A 21866-nucleotide genomic window follows, 5' to 3' on the forward strand; every position below is an offset into this window, starting at 1 on the left:
ATCCATTTTAAACAAAAGTTAGGTATTTCTGATGTGTGTAGTGGGACTACACTGTTCAATATAGCATTGGCTGACTCTTAAAGCTCAGGGATAAACATGGAGATTCAACTATTTTTGTACTGTGAAAGATACAAAAAAAACACTTGTGGCATATTTCCCCCAACACTTCACAGATGACAAATGTGGGGCATCAATTGCTATTCATCGGCTTATGAACAGAATTGTATTCTACACATCACCTCGCTGGAAACTATCCTGGGAACCCTTCAAAGGCAGAGCAGTGAAACCAAACATTGGCATAATATAGACAAACTACAGTCTGAATACAGACACTTCCTGTAATATTTTTTTATTATTCAAATGTTACGATTGGATTTACAGGCAAATGGGTAACAAAGCAGGGATCTGTCAGGTCTTCACAGGCGTATCAATGAAATTCCACCTTTTCTTGGTGGTATAGCATTGAAACGACACCTACTATTGTTGAGAGAGAGGACCAAGAAAGAGGAAAAACCCTCCATGACCAAAGGACCACAAAAAGATGGTGCAACACACACGTATCATCTAAGGACATAAGAATACAAATAACTGATACAATATAAATTAGAAATACTGTTTTATACATAAAACTGTTGTATGCGCTGCACATCTTTCCACAGCAGTGTGGCTGACTTGGATGGGGGAAGAGACGGAAAAAATGATGTTGGTTTTTGTCCCTGCCACATCAATATAACCTGGAAAAAACTTTTAAACAGTTTGGAGAAACTTAAGTAGCTGAAATTATTGATTAAAGTGTAACTAAACTCTTTTTACAAAAACACTGGGGAAAAACTGTAGTTGAGGGAATATTTATGGATATTCCATTTGGGACTTCCCGAAATACTCAAAGTGATGGTATCAATGTTGCATGAACATGGCAACATTGTTTCATGAGAATTGTTTTTGAAAAGGCACTCAAATATCTTCAAACGTTTTTGACCACTTGGGGCATTTAACAAAACCCTTACCAAGATTTTTGGAACCAAGATCAGGATTGATGAGTTTAAGTGTAAGTATTAAACATAAGGGTTTAACCCAAATAAGTTTTTGGAGTTTAGTTACACTTTAAATATAATTAAAAAACAGATTTAGTTGTCAGGAGAGATGCTTTAGAGTTTAATGATCCATTGGACGAAATCCCTGCTTCTCTACTTGAAATGTGAAGACACCATGTATGTGTGAGGACAAGTATGAAAGGTGTGCAATAAACATGACGCCCTCATTTAGGACTAAGTGATGTGAATATTCCAAACACATTAAGGCACAAAACACTAATTAAAATGGTTAACTAGCAACTTGTGACCAAGCTTATTTTCTTGGAGTCAAGCGTATAAATCAGTAATATGAAACGTTAGGCGTAGTGGAGAGACAGTTTGTAAAACACTGTCCTTACAACATATAGTAGGCAAGTCCTGATAGTGTCAGTCGAGGGTAAAAAGGTTCTTGTCACAAACAAAGAAGCAAATTGTTTTTCTATAAATTTGTGACCACCCCATGGAAAATCAAACACAAATTGAAACAATGGCAGAGCTATGAGGCGACAACACTGAGCCATGTATACAAGCAAGCATATTATACCACAGAAGTTATCATATATATTTATATATTATGTGGAGGTTTCAGTTGATTTATTTTGTGACAGAACCTATACTAGGTGGCTGTTGGGTTTTGCGTTAAAAAAATCAGCCAATCCTGAATCATTTTAGCATATATTTACACAAACAAATTCCTCACTCTATCATAAAAAACATTCACACAAAAATATAACATTTGAAATAATTATTAGCACCAGTGTATCAGATAAAGTCTTGCTACGCAAATGTACAAAGTTGCATAGTGTTGAATTTTGCCTTAAAAATGTTAATGTCAGATTTGCAGTACACCTGTAATAAGCAGCAGTTCCGGGAGAAAAAAACAATGACAAAAACATGATTTGCAGTGTTATTATAAGTACATGAAATGATATTCAACCATGATGTTTCATTGGGGACAGAAGAAGCCCATCTCAAACGTCAAAGTATCATAGCCATTTTTTCGTAATCTACTGGTTACACATCACAGCTTTTCAGCTGTGATGTGTAAACAAGAAACAAGTAAAATATGTGTAGTGTTGAATACTGTAAAATACATTTGTAGTGTTGAAAACTTTCTCCGTTGTTAATGCGCACATGTAGCTTTGGGAGAGAGTTAAGGCAAATTAAACAGACTACGTAGTAGATTCCTTCACTGTGTTTTGAAAACAAATGGTTGGTAACACCATAGATAGATGTATAGTGTGTATTGGAAGTTGCACAATACTTACACAAAATAAATGAAATCTCACAGACAAACCAGTCTCGACAAGCCATTCGGTCTAGAACAATGGGTAGATAACTTGTTTGATATCATATAAAGTAAAAAAAAAAATACAACAAATGAATGATACACAGTAGACCCCCCCCTCCTTGAGGTTGAGGGCATTTGTTGTTTTCTGTTAGGGTGGTTTGGAAGAAGAGTGAGAAAACTTCCTCTATGACAAAGTGTAGGACCAGTCTGGAGGTGGTGCAGTCATGTGGGTTTTTTCATTATCTCAGAAGAAGCCACCTCTCCTAATCAGCTGCACCTAAGGAGCCTGGATGTGTTTTGTGAACCTCCCTTAGTTCATTTCACGCTACTGCATGTAAAAAAAATAAACAAAATAAATGCTTCTCTTCTCTTTCCTTAAAAACCTGGATTGAAATGAGCTCCCCCGTCCGGAAAAAAATAGAAACATGTTTTGGTAAAAAGGTGGCATATTGGCCCGAGCGTTAGATGTGGGAAGGAGTGGTACAGGAGAGACGGAAGGTGGAAATGTGGGCTTGGTGGGACGAGTTGGAGGGTTAAGGCTGCTCTAGAGACGGCGTGTTGAAGCAGCCCTCGGGTAACGTGTTCTTGATGTCGTTGAGGTTGGCGATGTCTGCACGGATCTCGCGGATCTGCCTATCGTAGTCTGTGATCATCTCCTCCTGAGTCTTGGCCACGTCATTGAGCTCCCTCAGCTTGCGGTCCAGCTCGCTGTTGGCCATCTTGTCCTTGGCCTGCTTCAGTGATCCGTCTATCTGATCCAGTTTGCTCAGATCCACTTTGTCAATGTTGCCTGAAACAGCAGATATATGTTAGGTCTATGCTATGGCAAAACAAATGCACAAGAATTACATATCGATTAAAAGAAGGCATTTACTGTTATAAACAAACACGTGCATTTGATACAACTTTGAATAAATGTACATTGACAACAAATAATAAGTGTTTGAATTATAAAAAGCAGATCATTCTATGAAAATGTTGTTCAGTGGTAGAATATAACCTCTAGAAACCTACTGTATACCAGAATCAACTTTGGGAGATAATCACTGGACTTAGGAAACCAATTACTTGTTGTCTCCCCTCCACACACAAAAATAGCTATATTTATAAATTGAATTTGGTCATTGGACCTCAAATAACACCCACCGAGTTGCTTAAGCAGGTCATTGATGGTGTTCAACACTGTCCTGACGGCACCCTTGGCTTTGCGAGCATTGTCTTCTGCTTCCTTGGCGTTGTCCGAGGCCTGGAGGTGGTGTGAAGGGGGGGGGGGGGGGGGGGGGACAGGAAATAAATCTTTCAGACAGTTTTTAACTGGGCTCAAAACTGTTGACATCTGACTACACCAATGCCAAATTGACTGCAAAATAACACCCAAACAACATATTTGAAGAGCCAATTCATGAATACTGTGTCTTGAAAGCTTGATGAGCTCAAATGGTTGTTGTGAATTGTTATTCACACAATTGTTATAAAAAGATTGACTGCAGTTGTATTTATCAGAGGTAAAACCTTTTCTATGGTTGCAATGAAAACACAAAACTACAGCTACAAATTAGTTTTTTGTTTTCTATAGTGCACACACACACACATTGTCGGACAGAAAACAACGGCATTTAGTAATTTATTTGATGTACCATGTTGGCCATCATCATGTCGTTGTCGGCCTCTGCCTTTTTCTTAGCCAGCTCCTTCTCTGCGGCGCTCAGCTGGTCCATCATTCCCTTCACTTCCTTGTCCAGCTTAACAGTCTCCTCAAAAGCCTTTTCAGCATCCTCCTTGGTCTTAGCTGAATCCTGGGGGGAAACATACAGACCGCTGGGCTTACATTCTGCTTACACTACAGCCAAACGTTTGTTAACTTGCATTGTTTATCTCCAAATGTATATCTTTGTCAGTATAAATATATTTTCGGTAGCTAATGTCACAAATAATTGACTAGTCTGTTAAGTGACTGATCACGCCGTATTATTAAAGGATCACACAGGTGTCAAGTAATGGTGCTGGACTTGCCTTCTGCACGGCACTGGCAATCTTCTCTGCCTCCTCAGCCTTGGACTTGGCCATCTTAGCGTCCGTGGCGGCATTACCCAGGGCTCCCTCCGCCTGCTTCGTCTTCTCATTGGCTGCGATGATGGTAGCGTTGATTTCCGGAATCTTCTTCATGGCATCCTCGGCGGCCGTCTTGTTGTCGTTCACTCGCTTGTCAAAGTCTGGTTGGGGCAACAAGAGGGAATGTGAGAAAGAAGTTATAGTCGAAAAGCTAACACAAGTTTAATTCAGCCATTCTCTGACAGACTTTAGCTTCCTCAACTAATTCAAGCCTCTGGTCTATTAGAGTCCAGAAAGAGATCTTCATCTCTTTCTCTGGAGACACTGTACAGTCTAAATAGGTGACATGGCCCACCTTTTTCCTCATCACATTTCTTCCTAATATCCTCTCTCTGGCCACGCCTGTGCCTCGTCGCTGCTCACAGCCTCCTACCTCTCAGATTAGCCAGAATGTCCTGGGCCTCCTGGTAGGTGGACCTGCCCTTCTTGGCCGCCTCCTCCGCCAGAGCCTTGGCAGCATCAGCTCGGGCCAGCAGCTGATCTGCAGTCTGGAGACAAGATTTCATTGAATGTGTCCTTTATTTCTACAGGTGAACCCATTGACATTTCTTAATTCTATTTTGTTAAAACAAATGTATGTTTTGATGTTAGATTTTTCATCCCACTCCTTCGCACTATCCTTAGTTTGTCACATTTGCCATGTGGTCATTTGTAATTTCACAGGGCACGCAGCTAATCTTAGACTGAGACACACTTGGAGCTATTTGCAGGGTGATGAAACCATCTTTTAAACCTTAAGACTATTTAGAGAAAAAGGTCAAATGTAGGCCCATGTGTTTTTCCTGAATACATAACCAGACCAGAAAAAGCTCTAGACAGCGTTTCCAACTGACATTGAAACTATCAATAAACTATAAATAGAAAGAGTCATAGAATAACACACTTCCAAACCTCTTAGCCAAAATGTTAAGGTCATGTCACCTGCTAATGACAAAATCAGATGTCCTTAAAGTTTCCTTACCTGTTGCTCTGTCTTGCCCTTCTCCAGGAGCTTGCGTACTTCCACTTCCTTGCCCTTGAGGTCATCCCTGAGGTCGTTGTACTCCTTCTCAGTCTTGTCTATCAGTTTGTCCAGGTCAGTCGCCTCTTTCTTGATCTTGTTTGATTCATCCTGAAAAAAAAGTCGATTGAATCCTCAGATAACACAATATTTGAACTGCAAGTCCCACCATTACAGCTTTTAGGATACAGGCCTTTACAGGCCATACATTTTGCTTCACAATCTTTGAAGCAATTCTTTACCACCATTAGTCGCGTTCATTAGAAAAGGTCAATAAGCAACGTGTCCACCTCCAGAATTCGCTCAGCTCACCTCAAGTGACTTGGTATCAAATGTTGGGAGGCTGGTCAGATTGGCATAGATCTTGAGGGCCTTGTTTCCAGCCTCCTCTGCTTCTGCCTGTACTTTGGTTGCCTGTTTCTCCAGGTTCTTGGCCAGGTCCTTAGCGTCATTGTACCTGAGGGGGCAGAGACCCCGTCATTGCCTCAAAGAAGTGTTTGAAAACGTCAGCTTAGTGAAGCTGCTGTGACTTAAGAACTTCAAGCTCTCAGATGTATACGACGTGTTTGATGTTTAATATCACATTTTATGAGCTAGTAGCATGCTGTGATTTACATTTGAGTTCAATGTTAAACTCACATAAATGAACGGCATATTTGATATACATTCAAACCAAAAACCTATGTTGGAAATAATGTGTTAACAGTGACATACTTCTTGTTAAGCTCATCTATATCTTGGCCGGTCTTGCTCTCGCCATCCAGAGTCTTCATCAGCAGGTTGAAGGCCTTGGTGGAGGTGTCGTTGGCATCCTTGGCAATTTTCTCAATTTGGTCAGCATCTATCTTGTGCCTGGAGAAAAGATTTTTAAATTAAATACACATCATATCATAATGATTGGTTTGAATTATTCAAGAGTACATTATACCATGTACAATTACAATAATAAAATAAATCTTAGCACATTTTTTATATTCCATTGGAAGCAGTGCATATAAGAAATTATTTGCTGTGGGAAGGTTTTTCTGAGGCCGTCGTATTAGAGAGCAATAACATGTTTTATCATTTTAGTCTTCAACTTACTTGTCAGCCAGGTTCCGAGCTTCCTCTGCCAGAAGCGTCAGGTTGTTCGGGTCCCCAGTGCTTGTGGGTGTTTTGATGTCCTTGAGAAATGAATCATAAACATGAGTAGAAAAGAAGAAGAAAAACATCTTCATGCTATAACAAGACTTGATATCTCAGGGTTTGTCAGCATAATCCAAAGGGTCTCTGACTAAGTTCCCAAATTCACAAGCCTATACGACATTCAATGTTTTCATGCTGCTTGAGAACACTTGGACTCACCACTTTACTGATGGCGTCCTTGGCTCGGTCCAGCTCCTCACGGGCCCGGTCGATGAGATTCTCTGCCTCTCTGACCCGGTTGCGGGCCTTGTCAGCCTGGTTGCCTGTAGAGTCCACTGTGTTCCTTATGTTCTGCAGCCGGTTCCACTGAGTGGTCAGAGTGTTGTTTATGTTGCCAAGACGATCCAGCAGGCCCTTATCCACATCTGCCGTGTCGGAGATTAGATTCACATATGTTCAAGGATAATTTGGTGTCATTCATAAAAACTAAATCAGGCAAAAAAAATTATATGCAAACAGCATTTTTTGTATGCATTTAGTTTAATAGTATAGTGCCCTTAATAAGGATTGGGAAATTCATATTTTCTAGAATATCTAACCATACCTTTGCTGGTTTGGGCCTCCTCCAACAGGTCCATGATGGCTTTCTCTGCCTCCTTTAGACGGTCCTCGAAGGCCTTGTCACTCACCGTGTCCTGGCTCGAGTCCAAGTTGTCAATCAGAGTCTGAAGGTCATGCAGTTTCTGTCTCTGCTGGTTCACCTGTTAAAACCAACATCATTCCGTAAGTCTTAAGCAAAAGAAAATCACTTGTGTCTCATTAGCTGGGTAAAGGTACATCTAAGGCTTCTAGGTATAAACCTTATTAAAGGGTGGTGGTTTGTGACTTGGGAGTCCGAATGTTTTTTAAATATTTTTTACCTTATCTCTCACAAGAGAGTAACAGGATGGACACTGCTGGCAGCCGGGAGTGGAGCGGTTGTAGAAGTAGTTCTCCTCACACATGTCACACCTGGCTCCCACAAAGCCTGGACGACACTCGCAGCGGCCATCTTCTTTACACTGAGCGGTCTGGGAGCCCTCTGGGTCACAGTCACAAGCTGTGGGTGGGGGGGGGGGATGGGGGGATTAAAAGGAGCAACATTTCGAACATGGTAATGCCCTCTTGAGAATGCCGGGTCAAACTAAACTGTGCTGGGGAACGAGAGTCTCACGTTTGCATCCAGATGATCCAAATCCAAAGAAGTTGACCTCGCATCGTTCACAGCGCTGACCGGTGACACCGGGCTGGCACTCACACTGACCGGACGTGATGTCACACTGCCCGTTGGTGGAGCCAATAGGATTGCAGTTGCACCTGTCACATTACAAATAGAGAGACCGACTCCATTTAGCTTTGAGGCTTGGAAATGAGTCAGACTGTAACAGATCATTTAAAAATAATCCCCCCAACCTCCTGTTGGATAGGCTTAAAAAACATTCTTATCAAATTAAATAACAAAATCAAGTCTGTAAAAAATAATGTGCAATAATGTGATAAAACATGATAGCAATCATGAAAGCATCCTCAATCCTTATTTCTTAACCAAAAAGGCAAGCTGAGATGAGCCCGTCTCTGCCAAATGATGGTGGAGCTGGAGAGGAGGGGCAAGAGAGAAGAGGAGGGGCAAGAGAGAAGAGGAGGGGCAGGAGAGAAGAGGAGGGGCAGGAGAGGAGGGGCAAGAGAGAAGAGGAGGGGCAGGAGAGGAGGGGCAAGAGAGAAGAGGAGGGGCAGGAGAGGAGGGGCAGGAGAGGAGTGGAAGGGCAGGAGAGGACAGGAGAGGAGTGGAAGGGCAGGAGAGGACAGGAGGGGCAGGAGAGGACAGGAGGGGCAGGAGAGGACAGGAGGGGCAGGAGAGGACAGGAGGGGCAGGAGAGGAGGGGCAGGAGACGACAGGAGAGGACAGGAGGGGCAGGAGAGGAGGGGCAGGAGACGACAGGAGAGGCGAGGAGGGGCAGGAGAGGAGGGGCAGGAGACGACAGGAGAGGAGAGGAGGGGCAGGAGAGGAGGGGCAGGAGAGGACAGGAGGGGCACTGACCGTTCACAGCCTTTGCCACTCTGCAGGTTGAAGAAGCCCTGCTCACAGGCACCGCAGTCCCTGTTGGTGACGTAGGGCAGACAGGGGCACTGGCCTGTCACCTGCATACAACTGGTCTGTCGGTCCACAGTGCCGTAGCGAGAGCAGGAGCAGGCTATGGACAGCCGAGACAAACAAATCAGTAATACAATGACGACACAGTTACGGCTCATATCATATTTAAGGAATTCCAATCTACACGTTTATATAGGAAGATACGTAGCATGCTTAGCGTTCTTACCTTTGCACTTGTCGGCCGGGATGGGGGCCAGGGCGTTTCCGTAAAAGCCTGTCTTGCAGCGGTCGCAGAAGAAGCCGTTGGTGTTGTAGATGCATTTGAGACACTCGCCGGTCTCGCGGTCACAGTTCCCCACAGCGTTGGGGTCGATGTTGTCGCTGCACTTGCAGGCGCGGCACGCTCTCACCGCACCGTTGTTGCCGAGGGGGTCTCCGAAGAAGCCATCGTCACACAGCTCACAACGCTTGCCTGTGAGGGAGGGAGGGATTGGAATAGCGTCAGATAACTTGGACATAGTTATAGTTCAAAAGACTGCGAACGATAGAAAAAGTAGTTTACCCAGAGCAAATAATTTACCAGTGTTCCTTTTTAACCACCGAAGCCTGTCTTTTCGCACATAAAAACAATATAGTTCTCTAAAGCATGACGATGTGTGCAGTGGGAGTAACAAGCTGTCACCTGTGGTCCCTGTGGGACAGTTGGTGCAGACCACCTCCTTGGTCTTGGGCACCACAGCGCAGGTGGCACCGCCAGGGCAAGGGCAGGGCTTGCAGTCAGTAGAGGTGCCCGCTGTGGAGTCTCCGTAGTAACCGTCCTTACACCTCTCACAGCTCAGCCCTGCAGTGTTGTGTTGGCAGCTGCACATTCCTATACATGCACAGACATAACAGGAATCAAATGTTAATATTATTATATTAATATTCGGTTTCTGTAGCCACTACTAGAAGGATTTTTCTAAAATAACACATTTAAAAAGGAGGAAAAGTTGGGTGAGGTCCAGGATGTAGTGTCCACCATCTCCACTAGGGGGCAGTCTCTGACAGAGGAGTGGAACAAGGGACCCACTTCTCACGTTTTTTGTTTTACTTTTGAGAAGTTGCAGTGAAATGTATTTGATAGCACAGAGGACAAGATCCATGCCAGGTCACGAGTTCATGTGAGAGTTACATCAGCTGGGGGGGACCTTCACTGCAGCCCCATTGTTCCAGACCCAGACACATTTAGTGCTGGCAGCAGGATAAAAATATCCCGTCTATCTTTCCAACCGTTGTCACTGACCTGAGCTGGGGTCACAAGTATCACTGTGGCCGTTGCAGTTGCAGGGGTCGCAGGAGCTGAAGGGGCCCTGGTCGGGCCTGCTGCGGCGGTATCCCAGAGCGCACTGCTCGCAGTGCTGTCCCACGTAACCTTGGGGACAGGTGCACGTCTCCACCCAGTGGGCCGGAGAGCCGGGGCCTCGGCGAGCGGTCACCAGGGACACGTCGTCCAGGTAGCCAGCGCCTGTAGAAGGAACGGGGGTCAAATGTTTTACTCCGAATCTCGTCAGGACTAATCGGACACCGGCAAGCTCAACCTTGCGGCGGCTTATCTGGATATTTGCACTGGGCGATCACGGGCAATGATTTCAGTGGTTCGTGCAAAGAGAGCCATGTTGTGTCTTAAGGAGAAATGGAAGAAATCCAGCCTTCACTTGTGCCCCAGTATTATGACTCAGTTGAATGTTCAACATCCTCTCGGTGATGAGGTGACTGATATTCTCCTAACTGATCAAGGCAGCTGAAATCCAGGCGTCAACAGGGAGTTAGAAGCCTAACTAGCTCCGCGCTCCATGTGCTCAGATCTCCCTAGCTGGCCCGGGATTGTTTATTTTGTGAAATGAGGCGAGCCAAGCCAGAAAAGCGTGTGTACTGTGTGTGTGCGCGCTTGCACATATGTAAGCATGTTGGGCTTACTTCTCTCGCTGTAGGTGCCGCGAATCTTGATTGAAGTCAGATTGTGCAGGAGCTTCTGGAACTCGGAGTGCATGAGGGTGGGCCTCCAGGGGTAGTCAGTGCTGTCGTGAAGCCTGCAAAAATATCAACATGCCTCGTAAGTAACTCAACAACTTCTAAATCGTAACCATATTTCTATGCATTTGATGTACTGACATTGATGGGACTTTTCTGTCTGTCTAAAGATAGGACAAGACATTTCCACCCACCTGAACACGTAGGTCTGCATGTTCTCTCCTGGGTAGGCGTTGCCCTGGGCGATGAGGGGCACGGCCACTCTCAGGCCAGAGCCTTCCAGGACCAAGTCCTCGGCTGAGAGGCGCGTGTCTCGTCTGTCCACCCGGAAGTTGAGGGTGAGGTTCTGGCCATAGCTCAACAGCTGGTTGCCCAGGAACTTCTCTGTGGTAAGGAGGTTATGACAACGAGGATTATCAAGACTCCACAATGTTTTGAATTGAAGACAATCCCTTGCATACAAAAGTGTTAACTTCTTGTTTTCGTGTGCTTTCATGAAGTTGATAAGTAGGTTAGATAAATAAAGGGGTATAATGGCCCACACCCAATGAGCTGCATTAGATCACCAGGCTAACAAAAGCACTAGATCCTCATAGGTCAGTGTGGGGGAGGACTTAGTACCTGAAGCAACAAAGTACATGGGGAAGTAGTCGTCAGAGATCAGGGAGATCTCCTGGCTGCCGGCTGACCACTGGACTGGAACACTGGAGCTATCACGCTGTTGGCCTGTCCACTTCTCATCATCTACAGAAACATAAGGGGGGGGGGGGGGGGGAGAGACTACATGAAACCTGCATCTCCAACCACAAAACGTATTTGTACTTTATTCCAATAAAACCCCCCTCAAAAGGTTAGCGTCCCTCTTCTTTAAGAGTACAGCCACCTAAGGGAGGAGTAGAGAGCGGGCTGCCTCACCCCTGTCGAAGGTGGAGGTCACAGTGTGGATGCTGTAGCCGGACGCGCTGTCACACACAGAGGAGTGCTGGAAGCAGAAGCACGGGGTGCAGCCCTGGGGGTTGTGGGGGTCCAGGTGGAAGTAGCCCAGCTTGCACCTACACCCACACACAGATTCAGTCAAATCACACACAACACTCTAACAAGAAAGACTATGAATTAAGAGTCCACGAGATTGGAAACTTGGGTTCAGTGGTTTATGTCCGTAGTATTATGTGTTCAAATATCTTTTAAATTAAACCGTTTTGGGGGTTGTAATACTGCACTTGACAAGGTACAGACTCCTGACGTTTAGTCTATGCATCATATTCCACCGAGACTCCCCCCCCCCCTCCCCCCATGAGATTGAAACTTGATGACAGATACCGAACCTACACTAGTTTCCCTGTCTCCCTAAATGGCAGACTGAGCAGACAGAGAAGTAGCAGCCTTTCATTTCTGTCCCTTACGTGCGACCACTCGTGTCATTATGGGATGTGTGTTTGTGCGAGGGGGACGTGCTTAATATGAGCGTCTTTGTACAGTAGGTTTACGCGTGTGTGTATCTTTGTTTGCTGAGGGGGTGGGGTCAAATGCCCTCCATCTGGGGCCCAGCAGGGTGGCTGTGTGGAATGCTCCTCCCGTTGTGTCTTAGCAGTGCTTAGGAGGACCAAGGTGTTGGTGGTAATTGCTAGTGCCGGCCGGCCGGCGGGGGTGGTGAACAGGGGTGACTTGAGTGTGAGGGGAGGGTCGAATGGTCCACCAGGGAAGTGGAGTGTCACCGAGCAAACCCCAGCTGCGTTGCTGGTGATGACGGGACAGAGGCTTGGAGAAACCATAGATGGCCTGGCTGCCAGTCTGTCTCAGCGGGGAAGGGAAGGGGGGGAGGGTGTGTGTGTGTGTGCGCTATCTATGGGTTATTTTCTCCTTTGCTGCTAGGGGAACGGTCCAGCCTAATTCTATTTTGCACACATACAGGGGATTCTTTGACAGAGGCTGCTCTCTCCCTGTGTTTGTCTGGGTGAGTCAGAGACGTTTTTAAATCTGCGGTTTAAGCTAAGAATTCTCATGATGGAAGAGGAGCTGAAATACAGCTCTATGAAGTTATATAGAATCTTTAGCAGTCTCTCTGGCCCTTGTCTAGTGTTAGACAATTCTGTTGCAACAGGCACCATGGAGCCAACTCGTATTTAACTGTCAGAAAACAACAAGCTCTTATTTCTTCCAATCCCATAAATATTTCAGACGACAAAGACATTCCTTACTTAATACACTATGTAACTGTGTACTCTGGTTCCAAATAATCCATGTGAAGTACTGTGTCTGGTGTGTAAAAGTGTATTTCTGCCTACTTCGATGTGTGTCTGTGAATGTGATTCTCCTCTAAAGGTGTGAGAGAGTCTATACGTTTGTGGGAGTGTGGGTGTGTGTGCGTGTGTGTGAAATGAAATCCTAAGTGTCAGAGCAGGGAGGCTCTGACCTGTCACAGCTGAAGCCCTCCACGTTGTCCTTGCACTGGCATTGGCCCGTCTGGACATCACACTCCTGGGTGCTTCCGGAAGGGTTACAGGAGCAGGGGCTGGGGGAGGGAAAGGGAGTCGTAGGAGATAGAGAGAAGGGAGTAAGGCCACTCAGATAAACAGCATGGGGTCGACAGACTCTCAACCTAAACAAGTCGGTGTTTATCACCCTGCTGGTTGCTACTTTGTCACTTTAAAAAAAGGTTTTATGGGATTTCCTTTCACACGCTAGACAGTAGGTAGCAGACTCAGGGCGGTCACATCCCTCCCCCATTCCAAATCAACCGATGGTGAGAAAAACTAGGCAAATAAATGAGGAGATATTTGAATCAGGTAGTAAAAAATGCAAACAGAGAGGAGGAGAGGGTGGTAGAGGGAGGAAGAGTGAGAGAAGAAGGGAGACACACAGAGAGAGAACGTGGGGGACAGGGAGTTCGATGGGGGGGGGGGGTGGCTGGTGACTACACATACCTGCAGCCTGCCTCGGTCAGTGAGTGGTAGCCTGGCTGACAGCGGTCACACTTGTCTCCCGTCACCCCAGACTTGCAGCTGCAGCGTCCCGTGTTGTCACACTGGGTGCTCAGGGAGCCTGGAACGAGAGGTGAACCCACAGCACCAAGATTAGGTTGAAACACTTTCAAACACATGCATACAATCACAGTTAAACTGCCCATGACATCTGAACCACAAACTGACAGTCTTGTTGCAAATACGACTAATCACCGCAGTTAAGTGTTCCTTCTTGTCACTAGCGTTTTGCGGTGGTTTTCATTAGTGGAGAGTTTCCACATATGGGTTACATATGACTTTCGTTTTCCCACAAATGGTGAAATACCACATCTGGGACCAATTACGACATGCGGTTTGTCACCAAATCCAGTAAAAAGCCTCCCAAAACATAATTATTCCCATAGCACGAGACAATTACAAACCTGACCCTGATACAAAATACAATTTTGTTCTATGTGAAATGTAATATGGTTATACATAAAGCAGCCTACGCGTGCCGTTCTCACTATACTACTGTTAAGAACAATCCCAAACAGACCCGGTTAGAACCACCATATGGTAGCTAAGCCTTCTGGGAAATGGAGGATCAGTACACACCCACGAAGTTGCAGCTGCAGGACAGGCAGCGGTTGCCGGAGCCGTCTCTGTAGTAGTTGTCGAGGCAACGCTCGCAGTTGGGCCCATCTGTGTTGTCGGCGCAGTTCCGGCAGTGTCCTCCATGTCCGGTGGCGCGGTACAGCTCAGAGTCAAAGTAGCACTCGGCGCTCTTGTCGTTACAATTGCAGGCTAGGGATGGACAAAGTACACATTTCTTGTTTAGTTTTACTCGTTTAGTTTTAGCCCAGCTAAAGAGTCATGTTGTTGATTTACAGTTTGTTTATGTATTTTGAGCGTTATTTGTTTTTACTGGAGCTTCTCTTATGCTCACGGGGACAAAAACAAAACTGTAATCGGTAATAAATGAGAACACTGTGAACCAATGTGTGGTTGAAAACTAAAAACAGAAGTTGGGTCAATACGCTAATGTGATAGGATTGGAAAACATTCCCTGGAGCCGTAAGTGAGACATTCACATTTTCCACATCAGTTTATTACGTTTTTTGCCAATAGAAACAGTTTGAGTCTTGGGAGACAGATTAGGAGGACTGTGAATTTGTATAGCCTGAGAAGAAGTACGGTTGTGTGTAGGACCGCTCTGAATCGGATTAGTCATGCATCTGCAGTATGATATGAATGTCTGCCCCGCTGCAACAGACAGGAACTGGTGCTTTGACTTTACAGTTCACACGACATAGAACTGTTCTACATGGGCCAAGGAGAGTCGATTTCCACATTGTCCTTTTGGGCTTAGTTCTAGGAACTATGGTAGATACCCGGTGAATGCTTTGGGGGAATGTGTAACAGTGTGGGCAGTACACCTCAGGCCAGCTCCGGCAGGTTAAGTTGTGTGTTAAGACTTACGTAGACACTCATTGGGGTTTTCAGCCGTGGCCCTCCTCCAGGGACGGTCGTTGTAGAAGGGCTTGCACACACTGCAGTCATCACCCTCAGTGTTGTGTTTGCAGTTACACAGCAGCTTGGCCTGACCATTCTTTATACACTCGCTTGCGTGTCCATTGCACTTGCACCTGGAGCACAGATAGAGAAGGGAAAAAAGGGGTTTCCGTTTACTTTTTGGGGGAAACATTTAAATAAGTTAAAATTCAGTTCTGACAGGAAATCTTTGACCACACTTTTGCAAGACATTTAACACATCAAACCAGACAATTTATTTGTGTATGTACTCCAAAGTGAGTAGGTAATTTCCAACGCAGGATGTCATACATATGTTTATATTTACTATAACCTACAAATAGGTGCTCATCAACAACCTCTATATTTTAATGTTTGACAGACCAGTAACTTGATATAGTCCATTCACGTACTGTTAATTTTATACTCCAAGTCACAAGACAAACACTGACTGACTCTAAATAAGATATTATTTAGAGCCTTCAAATAAATTATCCCACTATGTTAATCAACTGTAACAGTCTGAAGACATTATTAGAGTCCTGCTAACTCTTGCAATATGCCAATGAAAGGACGGCAGTTACATTCTACTCTCAGAGCACCTCACAACAAGAGAAGACTTGCATGGGAGCCACCTTTGGCTATTGTTTCAGGTGTTCTTTGGCAGTGAGGTGCGGAAAAAGTGAAGACAGGAAGGAAGAACATGGCATTAGAGGGGCCTATTAGGAAGAATAGCTGTTTGTTCCACCACACAACATGGCCAGTGGCACTACTTTGTGCTTCAGCGTAAAAGCTTGATGCCCCTTGCTGTAGAGAACATTCTGGCAGCCTTGACAGGCTCAGCCCACAGTCCCTGGACTCATCCGTTCCATCCTCATGTTCCGTGGTACACCCCATTCCGGTCTCTGTACGCTGTAATCCAGCACTCCCAGGCAAGAATGCCAGGAATGCAGCTGTGTAATGGAAATCTGCTCCACATTTCAAACAGATTATGGGTGAAAAGACACTGCAGTAGCAAAGGGGGCAGTTTAACACTTGTTTAATACTTGGAGGGTCTCCTCCTTCAGCCTCTCAGTGGGGGTCTTTAATAGGACCATTGGTGGGCCGCAATGAAAGGAAATGACCCACACAATGAGAAATTGAGAATGGGATGTGGTATAAACTTGCTCTGGACTTAAGTCTACCAGACGATTCTACTTTAGATTGAACCCAGCCCCCAGACAAAAACATCTTTGTTGCCGCCACAGAGTTGATATCCATCATGGATTAGTTTTTTTGATCCAACTGATTGAATTCTGTAGTTGGCATTTCAGGACAATACACCAAAGGCCGAGAAGGTAAAAAAAAGCGCTGGTGGCGGTTGAGGGTACTCTGCAGGAAAACAGATGTGTTTACTTGAAAAATATTGTCTACAAAAACAACTTACTTTACATTCTTTGTAATACTTTCAATGGAAAGGACACACACTGCAGAATAGTGGTTTCTGCTACATGAAGTTTCTGCTACGTGATCCATTCACATGTTTCTCCCCTTCATGTAGAGAGGAAACAAGCCAGATAGAGTAAGCGGCCGGATCCTCACAGAACACAGATAACTGAAACCTAAGGGAGCGGGTCTCACCTTCCTCCCACTGCAAAGTCAGAGATAGCATAGTAGTAGGACTTGAGGACCTTGGGATCGTTGAAAACCTCATCTCCGAACGTGTTGAGTCTGTTCAAGGTCACCTTGATATCAGTGGCCGTCACCCATTCCTGCAAAGATACATAAAATGGACAGTGTTAAAGTGTGGCTAGGTCAACTTCTACAGAAACTCCTGCTCAAATGCCGGTGAAATATGGACACAGAGTTACTCAATAGCAACGGTGCCAGACAGACACAAAAAAAGGGAGAGCGGAACTGAGATTGCAAAGTTAATGGCAACAATAGGTTTGTTTGACATTGGCTAAGAATTCTTATCGAGTTGAACAGTTATATTTGGTTGAGACAGTCATTTCCAAGTGCAGCTGTTGAAAGAAAAATAAATAGATCTTGCTTATCTAAATCAAACATGGAACATTTTCATAGATTGGGACGGCTCCCTGAAAAAGATACAGACACTTTTTTGTTTGCTTATTTTGGATCAGAGCAAAAAGGGATGATGAGTCCGGAGTAAGAACCGGAAAAATGAAAGGGTGTTCTTTGGGGAAAGAATGGATCTGGGTCAATTACAGGGATCAGAACTACACAATGTTTGATTGAGGGAATCACATTTGTCACTTATGGGACTGTTCCATTGCAGTAAATGCAAGACTATGCAGGCTAAAAGTATGATCTAATATTTATTTTAAATGTGTTTACATGACAAAAACAAGATTTTCAATCTGAAACAAAGTTTCAAAGGAAAGGGACAGCAAAGTTGAGCATGCAGTCTATAATATTCTTTACACAACAACATTCGTTTTTTGTTTGCCACCTCACAAGGCAGAGAACAGCAAAAATATAACGTATTCCCAGGAATTCTAAAGACATATTCAGACTACAATTTTGGCTCACAACAGCTGTGAGGCATTTTGCCACCAAGACAGTAACTGCTAGAATCCTCTTGACACATCTATAAGGCAGCCATGACGCAGAGCAAGCTGTCTGAGGCCTGGTGCCAATGGCTATGCTGATCCAGCTAACTCATATAATCCACTATAGCCAAAGCTGATACTTAATTTAAATTTGGATCTGTTATACTGTTCATTTGTAGACAAAAGTTCACATGTTTAGGTCAATTTGTAATACTAGTTACTGTATGTGGTGAGAACACATTCAGTACATTTACTGCACATAAAATGAAATTGTCTTGGAATAATTGTTACTTTGGCATAGAACAATCACCAAGTGTACATGTAGTGATCAATTATCTTGTTCTTTTTGCAAAAAGGCATGCCAAAGTCAGGACATGTTTATTCTTGAAGTTAGAATGCAGACCATTCCAGAACAACCTGTGGCTATCATAAAATTACTCTAAATGCTTTACCGATTGCTGCCCGAATGCACTTACTCATTCTGTCATACTTTTAGTTTGCTGAAAGTGGGTGTCAGTCACCTCCACTTCCTCAAAATGACAAATACAACTGACCTGTTACAGACAACTGACGCCTCAAAGGTATCCATACCAAAATGAGTAATGGGCTTTGGTATAAATAGCTATATGCCACAGGAGAAAGTCAAATAAGGAAGTAGGCCTATATGTTGCCAGAGCTAAATGTGTTCATTTGCTAGAGGTAGAGCATTACATAGTACAGGAAAAGTCTTTTATGACAGAGTATGTCAAACAGGCAAAATAAGATACCAAGAGCAGTCTATTCAGATTGGTGACACAGGCCCACAGTAGTTGTTTGAATGTTTGAAAAAAGGCAATCATGTCAGACTGACGGTAAGAGGTATGAAATATACAATTTAATTGTATTTATAATTTATAATTAAAATCGATTTGAAAGGGCCATTTGTGAAAAGTTAAACATTTCAAGTGAGAAAAAGAGACTGACAAAGTATGTGGGTGAGATGAAGCCTTGTCAAACAAACATTTCCAGCTGTTTCTCTGTCGAGCCAAATTCAATCAGTGTTGTAGTGGGAAATCTGGGGGTGTTACCTAGCAACATTTTGCAACACTTGGCACTGGTCAAGAACACTTTCCCACCTGGACTCCAGAAGCTCGCTTCCACAGGACCAGCCTGCCAACACTTGTAGGCCTTGCCAAAATATCTAAGTCGACAGGCCAACTTATCATTACTCTAGCCACTATCATTGATTGACTGCAAAGCGACTGACATTACAAAGAATGAATATGCCACACCATATTGAGATACCATGTAATACAACATGGATTGTAAATGTAATTTGAAAGGAAAAAGACAAAAAAGAAAAAATCCAAAAAGTGCTGGAGCTGAAATAAGAAGCATCACATGAAATGACACCATCACATGTTTACCTGAAGCACGGGGCTGTTGTCAAAGTTGTAGGCACTTGGGCGGCCCTCCAGGGTTGAGAAGGCCACATTGCCAGCAGTGAGGGGCGAGATGTCACTGAACTCATCTGTACACACGGCCTGCTGCTCATCCTCTCCGGTGCGGATGAATCCCTTGTTGGTCTTCTGGTAGGTTTTCTCACAGGAGCCACTGTAATACTGGTAGGGCAGCCATGGGCCGTTCTCAGTGGTGCGCTTGTAGATAGCAAAGCTCTCTGGACGGCTTGTGTGGAACTTCAGACGCACGTAGGTGATGTCAAAAGATTTACCTGAAAATGTATGAGGAAATATTATCGTAGCTTGTCATTGAGAATCTTACAGATACAACAATGTATTTAGTATGAGTTAACAATGACAATTTCCTAAAGTACTATTTTCCAAGTTCATTGTTCATCCTTTCATCCTAAAGTACTATTTTCCAAATTCATTGTTAACTCCTAAATACATTGTCACCGTGTCAATAGTGATTTAAGCATGGTTCAGAAGGCCTCCAATGTCTGCCTGTAACTCCAGAGGACCTTTGGAAAACATATTTCACAAGTCTGAGCAAGTTAGGAGTTGTAGAAGGGATGAACAACAGACTATATCTGGAGGAACATGGGGAAATGTTATGGAGAGACGTCATTCATTTTGAGCTAAGAAATGACACCATCTTTCAACACGGCGACAGGGGGTACAATTGTTTGCTTTAGCAAAGAATCTGCTCTCCAAACAGAACTGCTAAAGAGGGGCCTATACAGGGGACCATTGTGACAACTGCAAATATAGGTGAAGTCATGGAGTTGACAGCGAATATTGATGTTTTAAACACAAAGGGGTGGGATAGGAGGAATAGTACAGGCAACAATGAATCATTTGTAAACAAATCAATTTCCTCCTGAGTAATCTTTTGTGTGTTGTGGTTGCCGCCATGACAATGAACTTGCTGACTTTTGAGGGACCTCTGTTAACCCGGCAAGATTTATGGGTCAAGGTTAATTTGAAGCAGTATATTCTTTACGACATGCTATTAGCTAGTTTAAGAATCAATTCAAAAGATATTGCTGTACTAAGTTTTAAATACAGACTGAACTATGGAATGATAATAAACAACAACAAAATAACAAGTTTTCTGTAAAAGGAAATGTAATTAAAAGGGATTCAAGAAATGTTTTTTACCATAACTAAAAAAACAATCTTCCATCATTTCATGGAAACAATTATTTTTTCCCCACCAGACACTTCCATCACAATGTAATGAGATGACATCAATATATTTGAATGAAACATTCTGCAAAGAGGACATCTTTAAGGGGGCTCCAGCCATCAGGCGAATGTCACGCAACGAGAACAACTCTGTCATTGACATCGCATTTCTGAAACCACCCACGCATCCTCTCAAACAAGACAAACAGCATCTGTTGGCGCAGCAATGAAGTGGCAAAGCAGAGGGGCGAACAACAAAGAGTCCTCGTCAGTCCAATATAGAGGAACCCACTCAAAGCAGACAAAGGAAGCGTCGTCACTGAATACAGGTGGTCCCTGTACTAGGACTTTATTGGTTTATAGGAACTGCTGTTAACCAGACAATAAGGAAGGAGTCTGTACTGGTGGAAGTCGAGTTTAGTGTGTTGCACAGCATGATGCTTTCGAAGGGAGACAAGTTAGTTGACATCTCTAGATACAATGTAGGTGTAATAAATTGTGGGTGCAAAATTCAGGTATTCACCCCTATGGTTTTGTTTAGTCTACCGTTCATAATGAACAGGAAAAGTAGACAATTCAGTTTACAGACAACCGCAATTCTAATATAAAGGAGTTAAAACTGAAATGCAACGATCACATCTAATTGCTTACACAAACAAACCATGAATAAGCCTTAGTAGCCTAAATCACATTGTAAATGTTGACTTGACTAGTTGTTTCCAAATACTGCTTTCAGCACTTTAGATGTCAACAATGCTTGAATTGGGCAAATTAACAATTTAGAAGACAACAATTAGCAAATTCATGACATTGTCTACTTAGGACTGTTTGCACAATACTTCTCTCATTTAAAAGGGCCCAACGGTGGTTTTATTTGAGATGGAAGCATGGCAGTGATCCATGAGTTTACCTCATTTAGTTGGCCCATTGCTGTCCAGAGCATAAAGCCAAGAGGCATTCCAACTCTCCTTCCAGAACAATCAGTGTATTGATGAGCAAAATAATTCTACAGCAAACAACCTATGCTGTGGGGACCTCTTGTGTTTCTCTATAAGAAGCCAAATACAACACTGGATGAATACCATATTGGATACAAGTCTGTTTTCCATTTAGGCCTATACTTTCTTTTACACCTCCATGGACATTAGGTTGAATTGTCAATGGGTAAAAAAAAAAATTGAAACACGTAATATTAAAATAACTGACACACATGTAAACAGGAACATAATTCATTTTCAAGTAGCCTAAACTACTAGGATTATACTCAATTAACTGGTATTGGCAAAAGCATCTTAAACCCACCATTGTATGGCACTGACCCTTTGAAACACTTCTCAGAGAGGCCCAGCAGAGGTTTTAAATGAAAAGCCCCTCAGTTGAGTGACAGTGGAGAACTTTGGAAGGGGACTTCAACCATGTGTGCACCTGCCCACTTCTCAAGCATGTTCTAGTTGAGTGGGGCTGTGACAT

At 43.8% G+C, this 21866-nt stretch overlaps 1 protein-coding gene across 1 annotated transcript in view; it reads right to left on the reverse strand.

Annotated features, from left to right (window-relative positions):
• Nucleotides 1-332: 332 nt before the first annotated feature.
• lamc1 (laminin, gamma 1) overlaps nucleotides 333-21866 on the reverse strand; it is a 34221-nt gene continuing 12687 nt past the window's right edge. Inside the window, exons 2-28 of the mRNA XM_067252643.1 lie at nucleotides 19176-19480; nucleotides 16838-16968; nucleotides 15167-15333; nucleotides 14303-14491; nucleotides 13667-13784; nucleotides 13156-13254; nucleotides 11658-11794; nucleotides 11364-11486; nucleotides 10937-11126; nucleotides 10689-10801; nucleotides 10015-10236; nucleotides 9415-9603; nucleotides 8959-9204; nucleotides 8679-8832; nucleotides 7815-7957; nucleotides 7522-7700; nucleotides 7206-7362; nucleotides 6821-7026; nucleotides 6560-6639; nucleotides 6191-6328; nucleotides 5789-5933; nucleotides 5438-5587; nucleotides 4850-4964; nucleotides 4378-4577; nucleotides 4002-4160; nucleotides 3511-3610; nucleotides 333-3154 (exon numbers count right to left, since the gene is read on the reverse strand). Coding sequence (XP_067108744.1) covers nucleotides 2898-3154; nucleotides 3511-3610; nucleotides 4002-4160; nucleotides 4378-4577; nucleotides 4850-4964; nucleotides 5438-5587; nucleotides 5789-5933; nucleotides 6191-6328; nucleotides 6560-6639; nucleotides 6821-7026; nucleotides 7206-7362; nucleotides 7522-7700; nucleotides 7815-7957; nucleotides 8679-8832; nucleotides 8959-9204; nucleotides 9415-9603; nucleotides 10015-10236; nucleotides 10689-10801; nucleotides 10937-11126; nucleotides 11364-11486; nucleotides 11658-11794; nucleotides 13156-13254; nucleotides 13667-13784; nucleotides 14303-14491; nucleotides 15167-15333; nucleotides 16838-16968; nucleotides 19176-19480 — 4412 coding nt within the window. The 3' untranslated portion in view covers nucleotides 333-2897. The remainder of the gene's footprint in view (nucleotides 3155-3510; nucleotides 3611-4001; nucleotides 4161-4377; nucleotides 4578-4849; nucleotides 4965-5437; nucleotides 5588-5788; nucleotides 5934-6190; nucleotides 6329-6559; nucleotides 6640-6820; nucleotides 7027-7205; nucleotides 7363-7521; nucleotides 7701-7814; nucleotides 7958-8678; nucleotides 8833-8958; nucleotides 9205-9414; nucleotides 9604-10014; nucleotides 10237-10688; nucleotides 10802-10936; nucleotides 11127-11363; nucleotides 11487-11657; nucleotides 11795-13155; nucleotides 13255-13666; nucleotides 13785-14302; nucleotides 14492-15166; nucleotides 15334-16837; nucleotides 16969-19175; nucleotides 19481-21866) is intronic.

Source organism: Osmerus mordax, chromosome 16, assembly GCF_038355195.1.
Source record: "Osmerus mordax isolate fOsmMor3 chromosome 16, fOsmMor3.pri, whole genome shotgun sequence".
Lineage (NCBI taxonomy): Eukaryota > Metazoa > Chordata > Actinopteri > Osmeriformes > Osmeridae > Osmerus > Osmerus mordax.